This window comes from Perca flavescens, chromosome 11 (assembly GCF_004354835.1).
Source record: "Perca flavescens isolate YP-PL-M2 chromosome 11, PFLA_1.0, whole genome shotgun sequence".
Taxonomy (NCBI): domain Eukaryota; kingdom Metazoa; phylum Chordata; class Actinopteri; order Perciformes; family Percidae; genus Perca; species Perca flavescens.
The window spans coordinates 11,510,675-11,538,672 of NC_041341.1; the positions used below are offsets into that span (position 1 = coordinate 11,510,675).

The 27,998-nt window shown below is 42.1% G+C and overlaps 1 protein-coding gene across 1 annotated transcript; it reads left to right on the plus strand.

Moving 5' to 3' along the window:
• Positions 1-386: 386 nt before the first annotated feature.
• Positions 387-27,949, plus strand: lats2 (large tumor suppressor kinase 2). Its single transcript, XM_028591027.1, has 8 exons — positions 387-826; positions 16,926-17,058; positions 17,185-18,767; positions 20,298-20,525; positions 20,676-21,030; positions 21,404-21,586; positions 22,239-22,345; positions 23,824-27,949. The coding sequence occupies exons 1-8, from the start codon at positions 461-463 to the stop codon at positions 24,349-24,351; spliced, it is 3,483 nt and encodes a 1,160-aa protein (XP_028446828.1). The 5' UTR covers positions 387-460; the 3' UTR covers positions 24,352-27,949.
• Positions 27,950-27,998: the final 49 nt, after the last annotated feature.

Genomic DNA, 27,998 nt, shown 5'->3' on the forward strand with positions numbered 1-27,998 from the left:
CACAGGCGAAGATCGGCAGCATCATGGTTTGGCTCTGCGGCGCCCTGGGGACCGGCTGCATTTCCTGGAATAAGCTGGAACCTGAGCCTTGAAAGTCCCACCATGGAATGCCTGTAGTACCACACCTCACCTTCACCCAGCCCACCAGCATCAGGAGGAATCCGAAACACAAAGAGAGACACAAACAAATAAGGGACACAAACAAATACTTCCTCCGATCTGTGCTCCTGGAGACTCTTTACTATTTAGGTCAGCCAGCTTGAAAAGGATCTTTTGGTGTGTGTGTGTGTGTGTGTGTGTGTGTGTGTGTGTGTGTGTGTGTGTGTGTGTGTGTGTGTGTGTGTGTGTGTGTGTGTGTGTGTGTGTGTGTGTGTGTGTGTGTGTGTGTGTGTGTGTGTGGGGGTGGGTGTGTGTGTGTGTTTCCCTTTTAGAGTAGGTGCCTTCCCTGGGCACTGATGCAATGAGGCCCAAGACTTTCCCAGCTGCCCCGTATGTGGGCAACACACGCCAGAGGCTTCAGGAGATCAAGGAGGGTTTGAAGCAGCCGGCAAAGCTGGTGAGCCAGGCCCTGCACGGGGGCAGCTCTCGGACAGACGGTGGCAGAGGGGCCGACTGCAAGAGCGGGAAAGACACAGCCAGCCGACAGCAGCAGATCCGACCCCCGCAGAAGTTCAACAACTACCAGAATGCCTTGAGGGAAATCCGCAGGTCCCTCATGCCCTTTGCCAATGAGTCGGGTCCATCTTCCGGGTCAGGGCACCCTGCAGGCGCCGGGGAGGTCAACCGGCAGATGTTGCAGGAGCTGGTTAACGCCGGCTGTGACCAGGTAAGACAGAGAGATTGTGTGTGTGTATATGTGTGTGTGTGTGTGTGTGTGTGTGTGTGTGTGTGTGTGTGTGTGTGTGTGTGTGCACTAGGGGTGCACGATATTGAAAAAAATGTGATATTGCGATATCGATAATGAATATTTCGATATTGACATTAATTTTGATATTTTTAAACATATGTAAAATTACCAAAGTTATGGGAAAACACATCAAAAATAGATTTCATATTTCCCAGTGCTAAAACAATACATTTAAAATGTTGCCTGAATTGAAAGAATGATAATATATATATATATATATATATATATATATATATATATATATATAAATATAATGTAATTTTATTAAAAATGTAATAACAATAACTTATAACAATATCTTATTTCACCAGTAAATTCTTGTTAACGACAAAAAAAAAAACACTGGCTGGGAAAAGGGTATTTTACAATTACTTAGAATGCAGCACGAGGCTGGCGAGGCCAAACCTTATATATATAATAGGGTCCAACTGCAGCTTGCAGCAGTCGCTCACGCCACGCCCCCTTGGCTCACGCCACGCCCCCTTTGCTCACGCCACGCCCTCCGCTCACGCCAGGCCCCTTGTTTTGTTTGCCTTCAAAATAAAAGCCCCCTTATTTTCTTTGCCTTCAAAATAAAAGCCCCCTTCTTTACAGCTGTATGCTGTAAAGCTTGTAACGTGGATGAGAGATAAAGCCATGGATGAGCTCTGTTCCCGAAACTGCAGGCTAACTGCTAGCGCTAGCTAGTAGCACGACATAATGATTAAATCTCCTTGGTTGTCTAGCTAAATATATCTATTGTTTATTTAGCTAAGCATGTAAACGATCAGGAACAACGAAAACACAATGTTTAACGTTCCTGAATATTTTCACTGTCCCGGTCCCGGTTTCTGCCACTGTTCTGGAAAAATATGGCTTTTGGTCTCGACCGAGTCAATGTGTCTTTGATGTGTATAATAATATTGGAGGGAAAGTGAAACACCGCTTGGATGGGGATGCGGTTGGCTTTTCACAAGTTTAGCTAGTTAGCTAACGCTACGCCGACGTTTGCTAACGTTAGCGCAACGTGACAACGTGGACGCAGATATAGGAAACTCCAAAGGCAGTCGTAATATTTACCTAGCTAGCCGTCTAGGCGAACGCTCTTACGCTAACGTTAGCGAAACGTCGGCGTAGCATTAGCTAGCTGTCTAAACTTGTGAAAAGCTGAACAACATCCCCGTCCAAGTAATAAATAAACACTAGGCAAATATGTTGTTACTGGAGCTAGTAGGCTACCATCAAAACGTGAGATATCTAGTCAATATGTTTACAACTGTCGGGGGGTTTCACAGGTGGGACTGGCAAGTTAGCCCATAGCTAGCATATAGCTAGCATGATGCTTTGTATTTTCTAAGTTTACCAGTACCTCTAAGTTTACCTTTAACACTATTTGGAGACATTTTTAACAATGATATACATATATTGAGTGCTATATGTACCTATGAATCAACAGTGGTGGTTAACCTGCAACATGGGCTTTATTACATCCATGGTCAAACTGCGTCTTGTAAACTAACCCTAAAAGTCGGAAGTTGCATGCCAGTGGGGGCGTGGCGTGAGCGACTGCTGCAAGCTGCAGTTGGACCCTTCTCTATATATATGTCAATGGGCCAAACACTGTATGGGTGTTAAGTGTTAAGTGTATTTTACAATTTCTTTGAATGCAGCACGAGGCTGGCGAGGCTCAGTCTGTGCTGTTTTTCAGACAACGGCAGCTACAGTCTGGTGTTACAGTTCTCTCAAGTGAAATACAGACACACTCTTCACCGTTTAGCTGTCAGCATTTTAACCTCATTTTTTACTCTATTAAAATGCTCGGTTAACTGCTAGCTAACGGTAGGCTCACGTTACCTGCTGTCAGGTGTAGCGCTAACTAGCTAACGCTAATGCCAAGTGTTTGTTAACTAGCCTCCTGTGCGGCGATGTTTCAGTTGAGTTCCCTCTAACGTCAGTTTTCGGTTCATCAGAGAGAAGCGCAGGCATTTAAGTGGCACCTAAATAAGGCACTCCATGGAGCTGATGTTTGTTTATACTTCTCTGCTGGTGTGTGCGTTGAGCCAGCCGGTGTGTGTGTGTGGTAGAGCGAGGAAGAAGTGAGAGAGTGACGGCGTTTTTCTTCGGAGTGAGTAGCGACTCTAACGTTATAGTGAGAGAACCAAAGTGTCTCCACTGTTTTTTCTGAACACGGTGGGAAATCTGGAGCAGGAGAAGTTAACCCTCTCCTTGACTTCATGTTGTTTATGGAGAAGGAGAACCAGGAAATGAGTCGGGGAATTGCAACGCTACCAAGTGAAGTGTATTTTTCGAGAGGTTTTCAAAGAGTGTAGACGTAACAAGAGGCTAAACTCAATAGAACGTTGTGCTGCAGCTTGCAAAGGAACAGTGCAGCTCCGCCATCTTGAACGAATGCAACATAATGTTCTATTGAGTTTCTCCTCTTGTTGCTTCTATACTCTTTGGTTACATGTCGGACGGGATGCAACGTAAACAAAATATCGCGTAATTATCGCGAGACTTCCGGTATAATATCACGCAACGTGATATTGCGATAACGATATTGAGTTGATATATTGTGCACCCCTAGTGGGCACATACATTTATTGGGTTTGTGTCTTGACAGTTTCTTGTAGTGGTGTACGGTCCTCTCCTGAGCATGAGGATGTGATTTGGATGCTGTACTTTTCTTAGACTGTTCTATACCAATCTAACCATCCCTTTTAATATCTGGGTTCGTATTAGTGCTTTGTAGGCTACGTTGTAACTAGGGTTGCACGATATTGACAAAATGTGATATTGATTATGAATATTGCGATATCGATATTAATTTCAATATTTTTAATTAACTAATTAACGGCGACAATTATTTTATTGCGCATTAACGCAGTTTTTATTATTTCTTTTATTATTGTAAAAGTCTGTTGCTCACAGGCTTTTATTTTATTTTACATTGTTTAAGTTGAGATTTACACTAAATATTTTATTTAACTGCTATTGTATGAACAAAGTGCTGATGATAAGTGTTTGCGGAACAAATGTTATGGTGTTTCGTTCATATGGCAGAACATTTAAAATAAAATTGCGCTACTTTTGAATTCATTATTGGATTTTGCGTATAACAATGCGATTAATCGCAATTAATCAGGGAAATCATGCGAATAATCGCGATTAAAACTTTTAATCGTTGCCCAGCCCTAGTAAAATTACAAAAGTTACGGGAAAATGCATCAAAATAGATTTTTTTTTTTTTTTTTTTCTTACAACACAAGGTTTATTTCATTGTCATATTGGACTGGTCCAACCTGAATCAATACATAAGGACCACGTCTACAGAACAGGACATGTTTTACTGGTTGGACAGTATAAAAACGATAAATAAAGAGCATGTCTACAGAACAGGACATATTAGAAACAATAAAAATAAATATAAAAAAATATTGCATACTTATTGCGACACTTTGGATATAATATTGCGCAACGTGATATTGCGATAACAATATTGAGTTGATATATCATGCACCCCTAGTTGTAACTCAGTGAGTGAGTCTGCTTTATGGCAATATTATATTAAAATAATTTCTAACTGTATTAGCCACAAAAAAACATATTCCAACTAGATATTTTATCTATAAACACTTCTAAAGTTTACAATGTACTGAAAATGCATATAATAGAATTTCCTAAAGAAAATTCCTGAAAACATAGATGTTCTTTTATCTTTATCTCATCAAATATAAATAGCAATGAAATAGCAGGTGGATTTCCCAACTGGGCTCTTTGGCGTTTAGTCCCTCTGTCCCGCTCAAAGGAATGCGAGAGGGCCATCAAACGTCTCTGGAGAAGAGTGAGGAGGGAGAGCGTTTCCCCTGGAAGGGAGGGCCTCTTTTACCCTCAACCTTCAGCCTCAGAAATAACGGAGTAAAGGTGTCACGTGGCTGCTATTAATCAGGGGTCACCTCACTTCCCTGGAGTTGAAGAAGAGTTGACATCGACATCAAACCACAACATTTTATCTCAAAACTTTTAGAACCATTTTATCTCCCATATTTACAGCTTCAGTTAAGTTTGAAGAGTTTCTCAGGTTGTGAAATGGCTCTGATGCACATCCAAAAAACGGATTTTGTGCTGTTTGACACAGAGTACGTAAGTGGACTACTACACCTTGCACCTGTTCTGGATAAGGACGTGCATCATGTTGCACCTTGTCGTTGCAATGGGGCAACGAAATTATTGGAATTGTTGGGTCTTTGTAAATTATAGTGTGGTCTAGACCTACTCTATCTGTAAAGTGTCTTGCGATAACTGTTATGATTTGATTCAAAAAATAACATTGAATTGAAACTGAGCACACTTAGTTTTAATCTAACAATAACAATGCAGTGAGTGTCGCTATGATGTGGTTTCATTGCTACAGTGTACTATTGGAAGATGAGATATGAACCAGGAAGTCCAGTTTGAAAGCGTATTAAATGTCATGACACCACATAGATTTGCTAAACATTAATGAGGAAGTCTGTATTTTTGGCTTCAGAGCCACTGTCGCACTGAATATGCATTAATTACTGCATGTATTGTCTGACTAGCAGCCAAAACAAATCATCATGTTAATCAGTATCTTCTCTTATGGAACTGTTGAAAAGAGTTCTTTGAAATGTCTCTAAGTGAAGCACCACGTCATCCCAAAATTCAGCTGGTCCAATTTAAATTCGGTGCACCGACCGGTGGTTAAAGGGCTCTGCGATGGAGCTTGGCATGTGAAGAATGCTCAGCTCAAGCCCATGCACAACACCACAAAGAAATTATCCCCGCTACAGTGGAGTTATGACGCTGCCTGTCGATAGTGGGGCACAGCAGTTAATTATTTGAATAGATGTACAAATAGTATTTTTAATCTTAAACTTTTATTCTGTCTTTCAAATGTACGTATCTTTTACTGACATCAACGTTTACAGGGTTACATGTTTTAAAAATCTGAAAATGCAGAAATATAGTGTATGAAATAATTTTAACAACTTACTCTAGGTTTAGCAGGAGAGCTTGATAGTTCATCTTAGACCTGACGCTCCTTCAGTGTATTTCAAACATCTGTCAAAGATAACGGAAGGAACGGTGAATAACTTTCAGGCTCCAATGGCAGCCATATCCTCGGTTTCGATGCCGGCTAGTTGACCTCCATTGCTTCCACCATTGTGAATGCACCAGAGCAGTACGGGCAGAGTCAATACAAACAGGAAGTGGACATTCAATGGCAGCAGGGTGGAACAGTTCCTTCTGCTGCTGTCGAGTCGCCACCCAGTGTGTGGCCTCTCCTCCTCCTCTGTCTCTGGTCTTTGTCCCGCTGTGTCTCATGTGTTTTGATATGCGTTTGTTCCATACTTGCTAGGAATGCACATTTTGAATAATTGTTTCGTAATTACAGTGAATGAATGATTCATCATAATTGAAGCCAATAATTGTGTACCAATATAAATGCGAGTAATCAAGAATCCAATACTTAGTTTTCACATTAAAGGGAAATAGATCAAGTTAAATGCCACAGTGTTTTTTAAAAACTCTTTTTACATATAGTAAGTAAGTAAGTTACATACAGTAACACATCTTTTACTTACTTACATGGGCCTATTTATATATGTCAATACCCATACATTCATGCAGATGTTTAATACTCCATTACATTTCTACAAAATTATCAATTCATACAGAGATGATGTTTCTACATTATCACATGAGCAGGCAACAACAAAGAAAACCATGCATGGGCATGCTTTAATGGTCTATATAATAACTAACTAAAAACTATTTCAAACAACATATCTTTAGAGAAAATTAAAGGCTGTTCTCTGAATAAAATAATAAACCAACCGATCCAAACTACAAAGTATGTCTATGTTCAGAATCACAGAGCACCAATCAGGCTCTCCTCTCCACACATCACATCTGGGGCCAGATGTATAAACGATGTGTAGGCTACCCACCAAAAAAAACGTGCACAACTTTTTTCCACACATACACTGGTATTTATAAAGGAAGAATGTGCGCACCTCCAGGTGCGCCCGTTTCCTCATGCAGACTTCAGACTTGCGTACACATGGTTTTAGCTGAGTTGTTGAGTTGTTTGCCAATTTTTATTATTTTTTGCAGTCTACACCACATTCTGTAAATTGTCAAAGGCACATTTATAAAAGGTAATTTTAAAGTTGCGATGCATTTCATCATTCTTTTAAATTTACATTTGAGCATCATCTCCCTGTTAATGATCGTTTATTAGATCCTGGATTGTGAAGCACTTTGTAAAGTCAGTTTCAACATAGGCGCTATCAAAAGGGCAGGTGCTTGAGCACCACCTGGGACCTGTCTGTGCACGTGCCTGGTCTGTTGCTTGTTGACATGGTTTGATTTATTTCCCCCTGACCTCCATCAGCAAGCACTGACAAACGCTGACAGGTCAACACCTAATGTTGTTTGTCAAACGTTGAACTTGCAAATACTAATGGCCAAATAACAGCACACACACACACACACACACACACACACACACACACACACACACACACACACACACACACAGTCTATGGATGCATGAGAGGAAATAAGTAGTCTGAGTTCATAATCCAAAAAACATAATTGAAAGACGAGCATAACAAACTGATTTAAGAATATTTCCCTTTACTTTGGTTTGATGTTGATTTGTTTGTGGAAGAAGAAAGAAAAAGGCAGAGGTAAAATAGTAAAAAGAACCTGCCTTAAATGGGTGAAATCACTGATTCAGTTGTCTGACAGGCCAGAGCTCGCTCGCTCTCTCTCTCTCTCTCTCTCTCTCGACTGCCTCTGATGCTAATTTGACATGTTGAATACAGACTACAATGTGTCTTTACACACCCCTCAACTTTTCTCTCATCCCCTATTTGTGTGTCATTAATAATCCATTAGTACCATTACTCTGGATGTCTTTCAGCTCCTTTGACAGGCAGCCTCCATTTTTAGGCCACCAAGTTGTGGGTCTCTATTTTTTCCTTTTTAAGTGTATTCCAGAGCCCTTATGGCTGCTGAAGATCATATACTTTGTCCTTGAACACCCCTCACCTAATTTCTATTTTGTCTCTTCTGGAGGCAAGATTATTTTTTCAGCCCAACTCTTATCAGCGGTGTTCGTCTTCCTCCTCCTCTTTGTTTCTCTCGTCTTCTCCAGCTGCAAATTACAGAGCAATTTTGCTCGTTACATAACCACTTTTTTTTTTTTTTTTTTTTTTTTAAAGGGAGCAAATGTTTTGGAGGGGGAGGGTGTGGGGCAGCATGCCACGCATCGAGATGACAGGGAAAGAAAGGAAGTAAAGGGAAAGAGGGGTGCGTTCAGCGTTTCCCTTCCCTGAAGTTCTCGGCCATACTCACAGTCATTCTACTATATGTACAGGCCAAACTGCGGCAATTTAGGAATCCAGTGCATGATAAGCATATTAAAGCCTTCGGCGTGTAAGCAGGCAAACACTGCGGTGTTGATGTAACGATGAGGCCAACAGGCAGTGCCTTGGAAGCAGTGTATGCATTAGTGTTCATGGTTTGCATGTTGGGGTAGAGGATGGGGCTTTCCTTGGCTCACACTGTAATCATTTTTAAGGTGGAACCTCGCTACACTTTTTGCACATCGGCGCCATGGATGAGAAAGAGGAGGGGATGAAGACTGCGCAGGTTTTATGGCTATTTGTGTGGAAATGCATGGACGTCCCTCTCGGCATGTCCATCCATCTGCACTCTGCTCCTGAACTTCCTCCATATGGCTTTGATTTTCACATGCTGGAGTGTGTTTCAGAATTGGGTCAAAGAGAAAAGTTGTATAAAAAAAAACTGACTGTCATTGTCGTGCAAAGAAAATGAGTGTGTTTGTGCTTCTGTCGGAGCAGTTTGTGTGTAGAGTTTGTAGGTTGGTGATTATGCGTTTGGGATAACTCGGCGGCTTGCGGCCCACAACCATTATGACAAAGGTACAAATGTGGCCTGGATGTTTTGAAGAGAGCGAGAGAGAGAGAAATGGGAGAAAGACTATCCTGAATAGCTTGAATTCCTGCTTCCTGGGCTGAGGAATGTGAGCAAGGAACATCTGTCGCCATGACAGCCGGGGTCACCAGGCCTGCCTCCACCCAATATACACACACACACACACACACACACACACACACACACACACACACACACACACACACACACACGATCCATGAGAGGAATAATATCTATATACTTTCTGTCTAAGAACTGTTTGTTTGAAACAAATAATTTTATACTTTTTTATACAAATACTGGTTTACTATTCTGTGATACAAAAGATACAATTTATTGATCCCCAAGTTTGAAAAAGAAGTCCCACAATAGAGATCTTCTGCACATAAACAATTACACATTGAAGAAGGCAACTAAAAGAATAGTATTTAAAGTGACACAGTAAAATTTAAAAATAAAGTTCTAAGTTCTTCTCTTGAGTCCTTATGTATAAAATGAGATGTTTATACCAAAGGCCCTCTCCTGTAAAGCATTAAAATATTTTTGATGACTCATCTTGAACTCGGGAGGCGGTTTAATAAATGTATCCTGTTGAAATTTGGGAGGGCTGTGTCTGACGGTTTTGAAACTTTATAGCAATCCGACACGGTTTAGATGTATGGAAGTGCTAAAGAAGTCCAGGTTTGATCTTCTCTCTCTCTTTTTTTAATTTGTTACATTACACAATTTTGAATGCCTTTTTAAGGAGAGAATGTGTCTGAAGGTGTGCACTGTTATCCCCATTTGAACAGTTATCGTTGCTCGGCCCTCCCTATGATGGCCGGCTTTAAAATACTTAAACATATGTCTTACTGTGCTATGCACGTTGTAAACCATGTACAACTCTTTAATACTGTTGATGAAAATTTAGAATTTGAAAGTTTGGGAACCAGGAGGAAAGACTGGGTAGAAAGACTGAGCGACAGATGGACATAATGTGACCTTACTGGGCGGCTCTGGCAGCCAGAACCTCCTATTGGCTACACAGGAATGCAACAGACACACACACACACACAGGAAACCATATAGTATAAACAGGTGTGTGTGTGGGTGTGGGTGTGGGTGTGGGTGTGAGAACACGGATGCAATGGGAGGGGACTAAAGCAGGAGTGTGCACGCAGTAGTGAATTTACACTTATATAGTCGCACACGCACTACACAAGGCATAGAAAGTGTGTGGCCTTGGCATTTCCTGGCTTTGAGACCTGACTGTGCCCATGGTTGCTGCGTTGTCCTACTTTTCAATCATTTATGTTTTGATTTAGTTTCCTCCCAACAAATAAAGCTGGCCGGTGTGTCTGAGAAACTGCAGGCAGAAGAGGCACAATATGGCTGCACAGGGATACAACTTCTTTCCTCAGCTGTTCTTGCATTTCCTTTTTTGCTTCAGTTAGATAACATTACAGGGGTGTATCTGGTATTTAGCCTTCCCTCACTGATATAAGTGGGGTGGACACAATAATAGAAACACCTTCAACAGCACCGCGAACTACAGACTCCAAAATGACCATACAGTTGAATCAACACCTCTCTAAAACAGTTTTAACAAAAAAATTGAACATTATAATCTTCATGAAGGCAGGATATTGCAGGACTGTGCTATTTAGACTATATCCTTGACGTTCCACTTCCGGGATTGCTCTGTTGCCGCCGGAAAATCCGCCGGATTTCACTCATTTAGGCCAGATATCCGTCGCTTTGGGCTTCCTTTGTGATGGCATTTTAAACTCCGGTTGATTTATGAGGACTATGGTTAACCTTCTCTCAGATCTCTGCAGGGTAAATCCAAACAGCAAGCTAGACTATCTGTCCTATCTGAATTTTCTGTTGCACGACTAAAACAACTTTTAAACGTACACGCTTCACCAAAACAAGTTCCTTCCAGAGGCTATTTTGCAGCGGCACTGCGGCTTTTCTGCGGTACTTAGCACCGCCTATGACGATTGTGATTGGTTTAAAGAAATGCCAATGTTTTCCTCCCATCCCCAAATGCTGTCTGGAGTAGCCAGACTCTCCTTCAGCGCGCTTTGGAGGAGAGTCTGGCAAAGCGAGACTAGTGCTATTAGACCGCATTATTTTTTGCTGGGTGTACCCATTAATCTGTCAATGAGTGTAAATAGGTTAATTGCAGTGACGGTCCAGCGATATGTTGCTCCGAACGTGCTCAAGGAAAAAAGGTGCAACAGAGAAAATTAATTAAAAGAAAACCGTTTTAATTCAAATGTAAAAGCAGCTAACGTTGCACATTAAAGATCATCAGGAAGTTGCTAAATACATTTTTGCCATTTTGTTTCGGACTCAAGGCACTTCTGTCTGACTGCTCAGCTGCTGAGTGATTTATAAACTAGCAGCAGCACTTTAAAATCTTCTTAAAATGATCCTGCAGCCATTGTAAAGATTTAAGAGTAGGAACAATGTGCTCAGTTCTCCTGGTTCTTGTTAGAAATCTGGCAGCAACAGCAGCAGCCTGAATGTGCTGTGAATTAATGGAATTTTTGGGAACAGCAGTGGAGAGGCAATTGCAATAGTCCATAAATAATAATTCACATGTTATTATAATAGTGGCAGAGCACCTATTTTTTTATATCCAGATACTAAGGATTTAGTTACTGCTCAAGAACAGATTTTAATGACAATATAGACAATAAGCACCTTCAGTTATACTTTATCATTGTTGTAATATATTTTATTGAGTGGAGCAAGGATTTAACACTGTTAGGGTTGCTGTGCTCCCCCCTCCCACTGCCCAACGAGTGACTGTCTGAATAATAAAACCCACCTAATGTCATTTGTAAAAGACTTTAATTTGCGGCTGCTGTTACTGCGCGTGACCAGCAGGGGCACCGGAGTGTCTGGGCTGAATGTCTGCTCTGTCAGAGCTGCCGGGCCGAGGTCTGAGATGTCTTTGCAGTGAGGTCATATGCCATTGGAGGTGATTTCCTCATCTAGGTGTGGGTCGCTCCATCGCAGAGGCAAAGATAGAGTTTCTGTTTACCTCACGCTCTGCTGTCCTGTTTGTTTACTGGTTTACTATTGTGAAAAAGACAGGAAGTTGTTCATCGTCTCCCCCCCCTCACCCCCCATCCCCCTTATTCTTATTCTACATCCATAGTTCCTCCTCCACAACGTCGAAAAGAATTGTGATTTGCAGGTGTGGTCAGATCAACCATGTTGTGCAGGAGATGTGTACATTAAGCACACGTATGAGGTGACTTTAAGTACCAAGGCTGTCAGACGGGATTTTGCTAATAAATAGATATTACTGCGTGGCTGGCAAGTAGATAAACAGAAACAGATGAAACATTTTGTTGTAGACATACTGTACTTGAGGTATTTTCACTTTATGCTACTTCTACTCCACTACATTTTGGAAGGAAATATTGTACATTTTACTCCAGTACATTTATTTGACGATTTAAGTTACACTGCAGATTTATATTATAAATGCAAAATATAAATGCATTCAATAATCATTCATGCATCAATATTGTTATCCAGTAATAGCATATATTATTCTGAAATTGGCCATTCTGAATCATAAGTAATTATATTTCAGATATTTTAAGTATATTTTGATCTTAATATGTTTGTACTTTTACTTGAGTAAGATTTGAAATGTCAGAGTTTTACTAACAGTATATTTTACAGTGTAGTATTACTACTTTCACTTCCACCACTGGATGTGTAATGGAGTCATGTACAGTGATAGATAGATAGATAGATAGATAGATAGATAGATAGATAGATAGATAGATAGGATATTGAAAGGAAAAGCTCACAATTAAAACACAGTAGGTTTCTCTCTGTGCTTTTTCACTGTGATGACCTTTTTCTTGTAATGTTCTGGTGACTTTTCCTGAAAGAAGGAATATGATCACTCAATATATAAAGTAAGAATAGCAATTCAATCAAACTTCCTGTAAGTAACTAGATCAAGCACATACACACACGTAAATGTAGGGGGATTGGTTGTGTTTTTTTTTTTTTTTCGTGTGTGCCTTGAAGGTGTCCAAACACCTAAAAAAACATAACTTTGTTATGATTTAAGTCCATTAAACTGCCAGTTTGGCTTTTTTTATTATATTGATATAAATTCCAACATTTCAAAATATTGTTATTATAAAACTCATCAATTTCTCATTTGAATCTAGAGCTGAAAAGCCTTTAAGATCTCCTGCTTCAAATTAGAACAAGAACCAAAGGAATGATTGGTATTGTTTAATAAAAGGCAGTAAACGCGAAAGGAATGCTCTGCTTCACATTTGGCTGCCGTGTCTCGAGCATAAATTACACGGCAGCTGATGAATAGAAAATGCCAAAGTGGTTAACCAACATTTTTCACATAGGTGACCTACATAGCTCTGGGCTTTCACAGTGACCCACCTGTTGAGCCTGGGATGAGCTCCCCATGTGTGATTGAGGAGGGAGCCAACAGGCAATAATCACATAAAATGACCATTTTACATGAAGAATAACAAGAATTCAATTATTATGCTGCATAGATATATCTAGAGAAGTTGTGGAAGCTGCTTGGCCACTCAATTTACTTTATCTTACAATTTTAAGCTATTATTACTGGGAATGCTGTTCAACAGCATTCCAACTATTGTTATTCGGTTTTCTTTATTCTTATTCCATTCGTTTTTTGGCTCTCCGTAACTTCTGCATACTTTCAGCTATTAAAACCATTCAACTTTTACAATGTCCAGCTCTTTCAGCTAATGATGGGACTTCTTCTTTTTTTCTACTATTTATACTTTTTAAAATATTAAGCTTTTTAACACTTTTTTTTTAACATTGAAGTCAATGAGAGCATGCTTCAAATCCTTCAAATCCTCTTCTGCTTCAAAATGTATCTCCTCCTACATTCTTCCACCTACAGACGTGATTCAAACTTTAAGCTGTTCACAAAATATTCAGGTATTCGGGGTGTGCTCAGTTTTTTGATATCTTTTACACTTTTTGTGAAAAAGCTGTTTAGGTTTAGTGATCATTTCAGGAAATTTCATCGATTAAACAGTGTGTATTGCGCTGGCTAGAGTGGATCATGGTCATAGCTAGAGCACAGAGCCTTAAAAAAATTATCTTAGTTCCTTCTCTATAAATCGCTCTCATGCCCACAATATCTACTTGTCATACACAATTTATACATTAAAACATAGGTATTTTTGTCTAGTTTCATGTGCTCAGTTATGCGATACATCTTATACTTTTGGCTCAGCAAGCTTCCAAATGAGGAGAGTTCCAAATCTTCCTCCTTTCGTTGCCATATTAAAAATCCTCCACATTTCCCAGCGAAACGCACAGCAAACCACTTTTTTAAATCGCCGATATGCCCACATTTTTAAGTTTATTCACATAAATTTTATACCGATAAGTTCACAAAGGCCTTGTGGTGCTCAGGATGATGTCATTTGACTGATATCAGTTATCATTTTGCCAGTCTGAGCCTTTATTTGAGAGCTCGCTGTCAGTGTCTCTGAATAGCTGCATTGTGGCCCAGGTGACAGTTTCAGCAGGTGACACGCTCGTTAACTGATTACACTTCAAAGGATGTTTACAAACATATTCACTGGTCATTGGTTACCATGACAGCACTTTCACAGACACACACAGATACTACAGGCAGTAATATGAATATTAGTCTATATCTTTTGCCTTCCACTTCTGTCCGTCTCTCTCTTTCTCTGTTCTGTTCTCTTGTTCTGGTCTGTGTCTGTCTTCAGGAAATTTCATTGATTAAACAGTGTTTATTGCGCTGGCTAGAGTGGATCATGGTCGTAGCTAGAGCACAGAGCCTTAAAAAAATGATTTTAGTTCCTTCTCTATAAATTGCTCTCACGCGCACAATATCTACTTGTCATACACAATTTATACATCAAAACGTTCTCTGTCCTGTTCTCTGTCCTGTTCTCTGTCCTATGTCCTCTTTCCTCTGTCCTGTTCTCTGTCCTCTGTTCTGTCCTCTTTCTCTGTCCTCTTTTCTCTGTCCTGTTCTCTGTTCTGTTCTCTGTTCTGTTCTCTGTCCTCTGTTCTGTTTTCTTTTTACCATGTTCTCTGTCCTGTGTTCTGTCCTCTCTTCTCTGTCCTCTTTCTCTGTTCTGTCTTCTGTCCTGTTCTCTGTCCTGTTCTCTGTCCTCTGTTCTGTTTTCTTTTCACCATGTTCTCTGTCCTCTGTTCTGTTTTCTTTTTACCATGTTCTCTGTCCTGTGTTCTGTCCTCTCTTCTCTGTCCTCTTTCTCTGTTCTGTCTTCTGTCCTGTTCTCTGTCCTGTTCTCTGTCCTCTGTTCTGTTTTCTTTTCACCATGTTCTCTGTCCTGTGTTCTGTCCTCTCTTCTCTGTCCTCTTTCTGTTCTGTCTTCTGTCCTCTGTCCTGTTCTCTGTCCTCTGTTCTCTGTCCTCTGTCCTCTTTATCTGTTCTCTGTCCTCTCTCTTTCCTCTGTCCATCCGTCCGTCCGTCCGTCTGACAACTTCACCTTTTTCTTACACATTTTAACCAGCAATCCAGTTTAGCTTTAGCATAAGCTTTTCAAAGAAACTTGAATTATTCCACATTTTTTGTACATTAGTGGTACTATTATATGAAAATGAAATTAATGAAAGTTAATTAAAACCATTCCTACTTTTTCAACTATTTTCACTACTTCATCTTCTTCTTACGGATTTAAGCTATTCATCCAGTTCAGCTTTAGCAATTCAGCTATCCAGCATTCCCACGCATTTTCTGCGGAAAATGCATTTTCTAGTTATGGTATTTTAGTGTTTTTAGCATCGTATGCAAACTAAATCATCTTGACATTCCTAATTGGTGCGTTATTGATGACAGAAAACTCCCATATCCGAGATATGAGAGTTGGCTTCGGGAATCTTTTTATTGCAGTTTGCTTCCAAAATCCCATGATCCTTTTCACAATATCTGTCTTAATCCTGGTGAATTTAGTCTTTTCACAATATAGTGTGTGTGTGTGTGTGTGTGTGTGTGTGTGTGTGTGTGTGTGTGTGTGTGTGTGTGTGTGTGTGTGTGTGTGTGTGTGTGTGTGTGTGTGTGTGTGTGTGTGTGTGTGTGTGTGTGTGTGTGTGTGTGTGTGTGTGATATTTTTGGGGAGGGAAGAGATACTGCCTTTCAAAATGTAAAATATCACAGTGTGTGTTTGGAAAATGATGGGTAGTGATATAAAGTTTATGTATTTTTAATGTTAAATGGGATCAAATCTGCAGAAACACCAGTCAGTTGAAGGGAGCTCTTTCTGCTGCCACTACAGAGTGATTCACATTAAATAATTGCACTCATTGCAAATTATCTAGGGGGCAATATGATAATTGCCTTGGCACAGAGTTTTCTTTGAATGCTGACTAAGGATTTGTTCGCTTAACATTTATTTTTCAGGTAGTCTTTTTCTCTACAAAACAAAAAGCTAGAAAACATTTACGTTATTCCCATTTATAGGAATTACGATTTCCAAAAACCTCATTTTGGTGGTATGTTTTTGTGTGGTGTTGTGACAGGCGCAGGATGTCACTGATATGTGACCCCAGGATGCAGATGCTTGAGCACTTAATGGGCCAATGTTTTTTTTTTTTGCCTTGAATGTGTCCAAACACCTAAAAAACAGAGTATCCTCATTTTTAGTTAATGTGTGTTGCAGGCGTGCATGTGTCTGGGTTTGTGTATTATTGTGGGATTAATTGAAGATACCTGCAGCGATGTCTTGTAAAGCTTATGTTTAGTGTTCTTGTGTGTTTCTGAGTATGAAAAGCAGGCTGAATGTCTGGCTAGATCTGAAGTCTTCTTTACTTATTCCTTGATCAAACGCTTCTTGTTTTAATTAAACTTTATATAGGCACCTATTCATTTGTACAGCTACTTGTGTTGAGACAACATAAAACATTTCAAAACCTTTGCTCATTTTGTTAAATGAAAATGGGAGGGGGGGGAGGTATAGACAAGTTATAAGGTATCAATATGTTTCTCAACATCTCTTTTTGTTTGTGTGTGTGTGCTTCACAGGAGATGGCAGTGCGGGCACTGAAGCAGACAGGAAGCAGGAACATCGAAGCGGCCTTAGAGTACATCAGCAAAATGGGTTACCTCGACCCTCGCAATGAGCTCATCGTCCGTGTCATCAAGCAGACTTCTCCAGGTACAAATTCAACCTCACTACATATGTTTACTGTATGTGCTTATTGATCTAGTTACTTACAGGAAGTTTGATCAAATTGCTATTGTTACTTTATATATTGAGTGATCACATTCCTTCTCTTTTCAGGAAAAGCTGGCATGCCAAACTCAATGGACCACCGACCTGCATTAGAGGCTCCAGGCGAGGCTGGTGTCATGCCTCCGTACCACCAGATGGGGGCTCCAATGTACGAGGGAGCAGGTGGATACGGCCCTGAGGGTGAGATGCCCAGACCCTACATGAGCGCTCCACCAGTAATGAACTACATGATGCCTCCGTCTGGTGGGACACAGGGCCCTGCTATGGGAAACCCGATGGGGCGACCTCCCAGTATGGGCAGCTATCCACAAGTGATGGCCACCCAGAGCAACCCAGCCAACACCATGTACCCTCCAGGGGCCCAGCAGAAGGGCTACCCTGGCAGTATGGAGCAGCACGGGCCCATGATGAGCTACAACGTCCCTGGCCAGCCTCTGCAGCTCCAGCCTCAGCCACCAGGGGGCCCTGTCGCAGGCCCCCATTATGACTATGGCCACACCAGGCCGCACATGATGGAGCCTGCTGGCTATGGAGTTAAAAGGACCGCCTCCTTCCAGAACAAGATGGCACCACCCCCCATGGCGCCCCCAGACAACTACGTCAACATGCAGGGGAAAGGGGCCATGGGCCAGAATGGTCCAGGAGGTGGAGGGGGAGGATACCCTGCTAACCTGTACCTGTCCTCTCATTCCCACCCACGCCAGGCCAGCCCCACCTCCCACCAGGTCCACATGATGTCCCGTTCCCCAGGTGGGGTGGCAGCCATGGGCCCGGACTTCTCCGATATGCCCCAGGGATTGATGACACCATCCAGAGCTAGCCTCAACCTAGACCTGTATGAGCACCACTGGGCGGGGCCTCCAGGTCCTGAAAGCGCTCCTCAAGCCAGGCAACCCCAGCCCCAGGGCCCCTTCAGGGGGGAAGTGCGTGTTCCCAGCAGAACCAACTCCTTCAACAGTCGCTCTGCCGGGCCCAGTGGTGTCCGGCCTGCGATGGCTGCGCCCCCCACAGCTGGCAAACAGGACTCCTCCTTGGGCCCTCCGAACACCATCACGGCTGTTACGTCCCCGCCCATCCAACAGCCAGTCAAGAGTATCCGTGTGATGAGGCCAGAACCCAAGACGGCTGTGGGGCCGTGTCACCCCAGCTGGATGACTGCTCAGGCCCAGGACGCGGCGGAGCCTCTGACCTACATGCCAGAGGAGACCTATACTCTTGAGCCTGCTCCGGAGCCACGCTGCCCACCGCCACCTTACCCCAAAAACCTGCTCATGTCTGGGCCAGAGGAAGGAGCCGGAGTCCTGTGTGGAGCTCAGGATCTAAGCAGCCCTGCTGCCAGAAGCACGCGCGGTGACAGTGGAGGGAGCGGAAAAGCCGAGGAGAGACAGCAGGTGAAAGAGAAGACGAAGATGGGCAAGGGAGAAAAAACGGTGAAAGACAAGAAGCAGATCCAGACGTCACCTGTTCCGGTGAGGAAGAATGGACGCGATGAAGAGAAGAGAGAGTCACGCATCAAGACCTACTCACCTTTTGCTTTCAAGTTCTACATGGAGCAGCACATAGAGAATGTGATGAAGACCCACCAGCAGAAACTGAATCGCAGGCTTCAGTTGGAACAAGAGATGTCCAAGGTAAGACCGCCCAGAAAGCAATGAGATTAAAGAAGTCTTGAAAATGAACTTGCAAGTCTTAGCAAGTGTTTTGGACGCCCTACAGCAATGTATGAAACCCCTACATGCAGGCAAGGCGGCCGCAGTTCTGAGACTCAGGCAGCGCAGTTGCTTTTCACCGACTGAAAGACCCAGGCAAACCCAGGGCATGCTGGGAAACGCCGGCCTCTCAGCTGATCTAACAGCTGATTGGTTCAGAATCGACTCAACATGATGACGTTTTATATAAACTTTTTATTGATTTTGAATTGGAGGGATTTTAACTCCTATTTGTCTGATTTAAAGCCTTATTCTGTACAAACCACATGTTGTGTGGCTGGTAGTTACGTTTAGAAGTCAGAGAGACTAAATCCGTTCAGATTACGGATCATCATGTAGAGCATTTTGACAGCTACTCTGTCATAATTAAAACCACTGGAGAGTGTGTACAAGCTGATTTATGGGTCTGATAACATTTTATTAAATCTGAATCGGATCACAGTGTTTCTGTGACTTCCTGTTCAGCCTGAAGGCTGCTGGAATTGGCTGGAAACTGTCCGACTTGACATTGGATTTTTGTCACCGCCCGCTGCTGCTGCCTGCTCTCGTCCACTTTACAAGCAAAGCAAGGCAGGGCTGGACTGGCCATCTGGCATACCGGGCATTTTCCTGGTGGGCCGACGCACTTTTGGGCCGTATCGCCGATAAATAGGCCTTTTTTTTGGTCGCGCTGGCCCATAAAGAACTCACAGCGCCCCATTGGTTAATTTTCTTTATTGGCACTGGCCTGACCCAATAGCGTGACTTGATGCAGCCCCTGAAGCAAGATACAGGAAACTGAATACTGCAAAATGAGACAAAATAACGTTATAACATTTTGTCTCGTTGTGACATTTTAGCATAGTTTTTATGTTGTAAACCACATTTAGTCTCGTTTTTATTCGTCAACAATATTGCACGTACGTTGTGTCTCGTTTTCTTCACGTGATAAAGGTTCATTGACGACGATATTTCGTCATCATTTTTGTTGACGAAAACAACACTATCCGGAAGTCGATTTTTATAGTGTGGTGAAAGAAAATGAAACCAGTGGCTGTCTGGTCTGGAGACATGACATGAGAATGATAATTAGTTGTACGGAGCCATGATGTCCAAGAGGTTGTCATCCAGAGAATTGTCCCTCAGGACTTTTGTTTGAGACAACAGTTTCATTGTCTTGGAATGAGAAGTCAGTGAGTTCACATTTGTATTTGCATGAGCTTGTCCTGAGTCATGATTTTGACCTCTGTCCTTTTGACCTGCTTTAAAGTGATTTAAAAGGCATTTTTAGAGAAAATTCCACAGCCAGTTAGATAAAAGAATTAGTTAAATTTGACACCAAAGGTCAGGGCGCCGGGTTCAGCTCATGGCACATTCCTAGGTCATTTAATAAAGATAAATAAAAAATGTACTTGTTTTTAAGGTGCTTATTCCCGTCACCATCTTTCTGTAAGCCCTGTCCTTTCTGCCCAGGCTGGCCTTTCGGAAGCAGAGCAGGAGCAGATGAGGAAGATGCTGAACCAGAAAGAGTCCAACTACAATAGGCTACGCCGTGCCAAAATGGACAAGTCCATGTTTGTCAAAATCAAGACTTTGGGTATAGGTGCCTTTGGTGAAGTGTGTCTCACACGTAAAGTGGACACTGGTGCACTTTATGCCATGAAAACACTGCGCAAGAAAGATGTCCTTAACCGCAACCAGGTGAGTCAATAGGTTTTTGTATATGAAGAAGTCTTAAGTTTGGGCCCAAGAATTTGCAGCAGTTACATAGACATTCGCTACTTTTAATACAGTATTAATCCATTACGAATGAGGCACAGCCAGTAACTATAATGACTTTCGTTGGTGCAGGTGGCCCACGTGAAAGCAGAGCGTGACATCCTGGCAGAGGCAGACAACGAGTGGGTGGTGCGTCTCTACTACTCCTTCCAGGACCGTGACAGCCTCTACTTTGTCATGGATTACATCCCCGGAGGAGACATGATGAGCCTGCTTATCCGCATGGGCGTCTTCGCCGAACCTCTGGCACGCTTCTACGTGGCGGAGCTGACGCTGGCCATCGAGAGCGTCCACAGGATGGGCTTCATCCACCGCGACATCAAGCCCGACAACATCCTCATTGACCTGGACGGACACATCAAGCTGACGGACTTTGGTCTGTGCACGGGCTTCCGCTGGACGCACAACTCCAAGTACTACCAGAAAGGTGAGGCAGTTTGTGATGATGCGTTTAGAAAGATTCTGGGAGGATTCAGTAAACGTGAAACCTATGTAACCGTGTACTGTATAATCTAATGCAGAAATGAAAGTGAAATAACAGTTTTTTAACAACTTCTTACTTTCACTGTTTTCTAATAGAGAATCATATTTCAGATATATCTCATTTATTGATTGTCTTGTTTTTAAAATCATGTTCTGTCAAAATAAGCTTGCAGGTGCATTTTTACGCACATTCATACTTCAAATTCATGCTTCAGGGCACCTCAGAAGTGCTGCCAATAGTTCAGAGTGTTACCTTTCCCGTCCAGCTAACCCAGACAGTGTGTTTAACAGTATTGTTCCCCTTCTTCTGCCTCCAGGGAGCCACGTCAGACAGGACAGCATGGAGCCCAGTGACTTCTGGGACGATGTGTCTAAATGCCGCTGCGGCGACCGGCTGATGACGCTTGAGCAGCGCGCCAACCGGCAGCACCAGCGCTGCCTGGCTCACTCCCTGGTGGGAACACCCAACTACATCGCACCAGAGGTGCTGCTGCGCAAAGGTGGGTGAGAACACGGTGGATAATTGCTGCAAATGAACAGTGTCTGAAATGAAGTGTCTTCTGACTGCAGAAACCTTTTATTTGGGTTTGATTTTATTTAGCCACACAGATAAAAGAGTTGCTGCTTTGTGTAGAAAGAGAATACATGTTATGGCAAACAGGGATCATGTAAAGATGGATCAGTGGCTCTCTGAGGTTATCATGTCAAAAGGTTATCACCTGATGTGATAGGTGACATTAACTGATCTGAGTCCTCAGACATGCTGCATTTTTTGCATGTGCAATAGAGCCCTTGAATATTTGAACACAGACCCGTTTTTGTTGTGTTGGCTCTGTACTCAGCACAGTAAATTAATGATGATTTAAGTGCTGACAGCTTTCATTTGAGGGTATTTTGGGTGAACACAGTAGAAATTGTAGCCTGATTTTTGTCCTACTGTTCCAAAATTGTGGAACTCTGTATAAAAAGAGCTACACGTTGTACACTGTTGATCCAGCATCAGTGTGCACACCCTCACCCACTATCATTTCAAATCAATGTGCTGAAGTACAGAGCCAACACAATATAAAATATATGTGTCTGTACAAATACTGGATTTGTGCTATATGTGCACTTACAGATTCATCTGACATTTGTGTCTTTGTTGTGCAGGTTACACCCAGCTGTGTGACTGGTGGAGCGTGGGAGTGATCCTGTTTGAGATGCTGGTGGGACAGCCGCCCTTCCTGGCCCCCACACCTACCGAGACTCAGATTAAGGTCAGTGAAGAAGAAAAATATTCCCGCTTTGATTTAAAAAAATTAAATGATTGACCAATTAATGAATGAATGACAGCCTGGTGTCCCCGGATCAGTTCAGTCGCCGCAGGCCAGGCCTCTTTTTGGGCAGTTCCCAGGTATAAATGTGACTTCAGACATCATGTTTTGAGTTTTTGTAGTTTAATAATGGTAAAGATTGTGCAATATTCAGAAACTACTGTTTCCAAGGTCAAGAATGAACTTTCAGTATCAATTGTAGGTGTGAATCCAACAGATTATAGAAGTATACCATCTGTATATACATCTACACCAGGGGTCGGCAACCTTTTTGATATGAAGTGCCTTTTTCAAAATTTCTTGTTTATTAGTGTGCCATGTCAACATTAAGTTTAATTATGACATCACATCAAAATGTAATATCCAGGGAATCTGTAATTTTATTCCATAGCAACATTTGATAACATTTATTTCTTATAATCAGGACCTTGTAATTATTATTATTGTGTATTATTATTATTATTATTATTATTATTATTATTATTATTATTATGGAAACATGGTTTTAGTTTGCAGCATCCTGATTGGTGGAAAATGGGCTGACAAAAATATCACTGTCAAAGAGCCTGAAGCGAAAAGCCCAGCTTTAATGATGAATGGACTGATAAGCAGGTCCTGTATGACTCATTTTCAATGAAACGATGCTGTGGCAAAATAATAATAACACAACCAGCATCATTATCAAGAATGAAGAACACGAACATAACGATTGCGTCATTCACGTGCATATTAAGTAGCCTAACCACATGTATTTGTTTTGGTCTAATAATGCATCCATATACCGCTCCAGCGGAGAGGATGGTTTCTTCAGACAGCTTAAGTTTATAAGAATTTGTCCAAATTTCAAGATTCCCTGCAAACTAAGATAAACAGACTACAAACAGACAGCGTTTGTTTTAGCTTGTTTTGTAAAAAAATTGCTATTTGCAGAGTAGAGCTGTGTTTGCGTAAAACAGCGCGGTGGACAAGAGTGTACTGAGCAGACAGAGCAGATTGAAATATCGCTTTCTACATGTTGATGCCGGTCTACACAGGTGAGTGCATTGATAAGTATTGACTTTTAACTCACAAAGGTTTTAATGTAGCCTACTTACAGTAACGAGACCAGCGTTAGTTCATCTGCCCCACCGGCCATTGTTAATCCTCTCTGTATTGTTCCCAGTCAGAGATATGAGTCTATCAAACTACCGTAAATAACAGGTTGCGGCATCGCGCAACTGTGAACGTTGTAATTTGGCATGCGGATGAGAGAGGGCTTCAGCATTTTAACCATGATTTCAATGCATCAATAACTCTCTTGCACACATATTGCCAGCGTGCCATTGGTTAAGGACATTAAACAATGCCTAAGGTTGCCGACCCCTGATCTACACTGTAGCTAGCTGTGGTGACCTCATATATTGTGTCTCTCCCCTCCACAGGTCATCAACTGGGAGAGCACATTGCAGGTGCCTGCCCAGGTCAAACTGAGCCCCGAGGCCGTCGACATCATTGGTCGTCTCTGCTGCTCCGCGGAGGATCGCCTGGGTGCCAACGGCGCCGGCGAGATCAAGGCTCACCCCTTCTTCACCCAGATGGACTTCTCCAGCAATCTGCGGCAGCAACCGGCACCCTACCGGCCCAAGATCGCCCACCCGATGGACACGTCCAACTTTGACCCCGTGGAGGAGGAGGGTGGACCCGGGGCGTGGCGGGACAGCGGGGACAGCACCCGGGCCTTGGACACGCTCTGCTCCCCGCACGGGAAGCACCCGGAGCACGCTTTCTACGAGTTCACCTTCCGCAGATTCTTTGACGACAACGGCTGCCCTTTCCGCTACCCTAAACCGCTTGAGGCCAGCGAGGTGTCGCCAAGCATGGGCCCAGAAGAGGAAGACGAACAAGAGGAGGATGAAGATGAAGAGGAGGAGGGAGAGCAGGGGGAGGGATGTGAGCCGGTGTACGTGTAGAGCGGCAGACTGACAGGCTTCCTGGGCGGCGTGCGTCTATTATTACCAGGTTTAATGCTCATCATTCAGCTCGTGACACTCCCACCTACCACTGCTCTTCTTCTGTGTATGCGTCTGTGTGTAGAGGTGTGCATGCTACACAGGTGCGCATGTGTGTGTGTTTATGCATATCTGGCATGTGTGATTGTTAAGTTGCAGGAGCAGGATTGATGAACATCGCCACCTTGTGGAACCTATAGTGCGTCCACAATGACTTAAAATACAAAACTCCCCTGATCCGGGACCAAGAAACGACATTTTGTATATGACTGACTGCATCAAGGGTGAAGCGGTTGGAAGCACAAGACTCAGAAACTGTACAGGCTGAAAGAAGAACATTATTGGGAGTGTACGGATATCTGGATCACAGACAAGACTTCTAATTCGAGGACTACTTCTGGTTCTTCCAGCGGTTTCTTGTCCCATTCCTTCCACCCTTGTGTCTTACGGACATCTCTGTGATCTTCCGACGCCGGAGCTACGTCCTGTTCTCCCCGAGCTGCTTTACACTCGAATATCAGACACAGCAATGATGAGTGAAACCAGTTTACTCATTGATCGCGTGCGAGGGGGGGGGGGCAACACACCTCTTTCACAGCTGCTGCAAAATAAGCTACAAAGACACATTGCATGCACGTGCACACACTCAGCGCACACATATCCAGTACAGCTCGAGGTAAAGGGTGAAAAAAGCAGTCTCTGCAGGTAGATTTCAGTGTCCATATTTCAAGACGTTGGCTCAGACTAGATGGACAAACAAATCCTCCCAGGTTCCCCTAACACACAGAGAGAAACGGTTTAGCTGCCCTCTTGTTGCGTGAGAGAAAATGCGTCCCTTTTGGCAGCATTCAGTTTTCAAATTTCTGCATTTGTAGCAGATAAACTTGCTTTACTAAAATGTAAAACAAATTAGCCACATATTTTTGGTTGCTCCATCTATCCTATATATCCACAGCTGCCTCCTTTTGTGCCAACTGTAATTCAGTGTAATATGTTCTTAAGATGGAGCCTTATCCTTCCCTCAGAGTTTGCTGTTACAAATATCCTTGTGTTTATAAAATGCTTCCTGTTACTGATCCTCTATTCTAACTGACCATTTAAAAGAAAATAATCTTCCACCTACACAAAGAGCGTGTGTAGAGTTCGGACAAGGCTCTAAAAATCAAGTCCGATTCTGTTTTAGTCAGATCAAAGACTGAACCACTGTAATGTTTATAGAGCCTGACATGTAGTGAATTTCCGCTCGTACATTACAGGAAGAATTCCCCTGCTTTGTTTTAAGGAAAGAACAGATGAATAGAATGACACCTTATTTAAGAAAGTTAAGAGAAATCGGAGCCAGACCCGGACGAGCCTGGACCCGTCGGGTCGGATTGTGCCGAGTTAGTTTCTGACTGAGAAACAAAGCTCACACAAATGAACACACATTCACCAAGATGCACAATTTTACAGCTATTTTGCAAAGATGAGTTGCATTGTAACTTAAACAGCCTCCTCTTTCTCTTCTGGAGGCTGCCATGAAAACACAAAGCAACATGTTCTTACACTAGCAAACGTGATAGTACTATGTGCAATACAAAAATACATTATATATAGTTTTTTAAACACTTATCCTTTTTGAACGTTTGAGTACTGAAATGTACAAATATATTGGTTTATATATATATATTTCCTCTTCAGTTACAACATGCTGCTTATTATTGTGTTTAATATTATTTACATTAATATTATAATTGTTATTACATGTGTACCTGTTTTTCTTTTGTTGTGGCTTAAAGAAGTGTTGGCACTATTGCCAAGTGTGCTTGGGTTTTGAAAGTAATGAGCCGTGTGCCTTTCTAATTGAATGTTGGGACTGTGCGTCGCCTCTCGACGACGAAGGAGGCGACAGTGATGATGATGACGATCAGTGTTTGCAGAACGACGACGGTAGACTCTGCAGCTCCTGCAGACGGGCTGGTCCTGAATGCAGGAGAGGAGGGTGTAAAGGATTCTGGTTCAGAAAGAGATGGAACAGAGTAGATAAAGGTTAGAGAAAGAGGAGGAGCGTGGCAGGTTGGCTTCAGGAAATGTAATTTGAAAAAAAGAATGACTAGCTTTCTCTATTTTACAAAACCGCAAATGGTTCTACTTCAACAAAGAGTTAGTGTTTGGTACATTGTCTTTATTTATCCGAAATGACCACAAGTTTGAGTGTTGTTTAACTTTTACTACAGACCTGTGCCATGTTCTGTATTGACACTATCATCCAGTACTTTCTTGCTTATTGACAATCAGTAAACAGTAAACTGCTCTCTCTGTGTCAAACTGAACTGTTTGGTCGATTAACACTAAACTGTTCCAACAGTATTCTGAATTTGACTTTAATGACTGGGAATGTTAAAGAAGTCAGAACATTTTTTAAAGAGATTTTTCTGATGCATAATGATGATGGAAAATGTGAGGATCAGATTCTTATTATCATCAACATCTTCTTCAGAGCTCTTAACTGTTAGTATAATTTATCTGTGGGAAGTTTTTTCAGATGCACACTGGCTCTGTTTACATGCATCAACAATCTTCTTCTTATTCTAGTCAATAACTTTAAGTAAATATAATTAGATAAGGCAGTTGATTTGAGGGAAAGTGGGCAGAACAATAAATGACTTAATAAATTAGATGGCATTTTTCTTTAACTTAATGTATCTCTGACTGCAACATATTGTTCTAGGAAATGGAAACGGGGCTTTCACCACAGTACAATGTACAGTACAGTACAATGGTGCAACTCGGGTCATTTGTAAATTTCACATCACAGACCGACACATGCAATCACGATACGAAAGTACCTTTTTGTTTTTTGCTGTTTGTCATGACTGTTTAATAGTGACTTAAACTGGACTAAAGCCAGTATCCTGCATGTAAACATAGCCGGTGTTGCCCGTGAGCTTCCCAGATAAACCGCAGTCTTCCACAGAGCAGCACCACTGGATCCATTATGGGTTAAGTGCCTTGCTCAAGGGCACCATCATTGAGATTAAGGCAGACAGGTGTTGCTCTTCCTCTCAGCTGGTCCAGATGTTCACTTCCATTTTTATAAACCTCTCGTTGCCAATCTATGTCGACCACGACGGACTGCTTCGTGAAAAATAGCTTTATAACGAGAGCCGCAGCTCTCTGCAGAGTGTGTGAGGTGTTTCCTGGATGTGCTTTCTGTTTCTAAGGTTAGAGAGTGATGAGTGACAATCTTTGACTGACTTGATATCTGATTTCTTCACAAGACTTACTTGTGTATCCTTTTCATTTTGTATTTTTACTCTAAGGAGCCTCTTGTTGCCTTTGCCACTCCTTAATGTATGATACAATTCTGTTACTCTTAAATTGATATTTATACAGATATAGATATTTTTTTGTATCTTTTTTCCCCTTTTTAAATTGCCCTTGTGCTAATGTTCAAAAACCCATGTCTACGCAGTATTATACATGATGTAATGGGGACAGCTATCTCTTTTTTTACATTTATGTATGAACTGAGAATCTGTAAAAATGCTTTCACAGTCCTTGTGTGTAAAATGTATGTATAAATTAAATTAACCAACTTGGACTTGTGCTTTATTTCAGTGCATTAA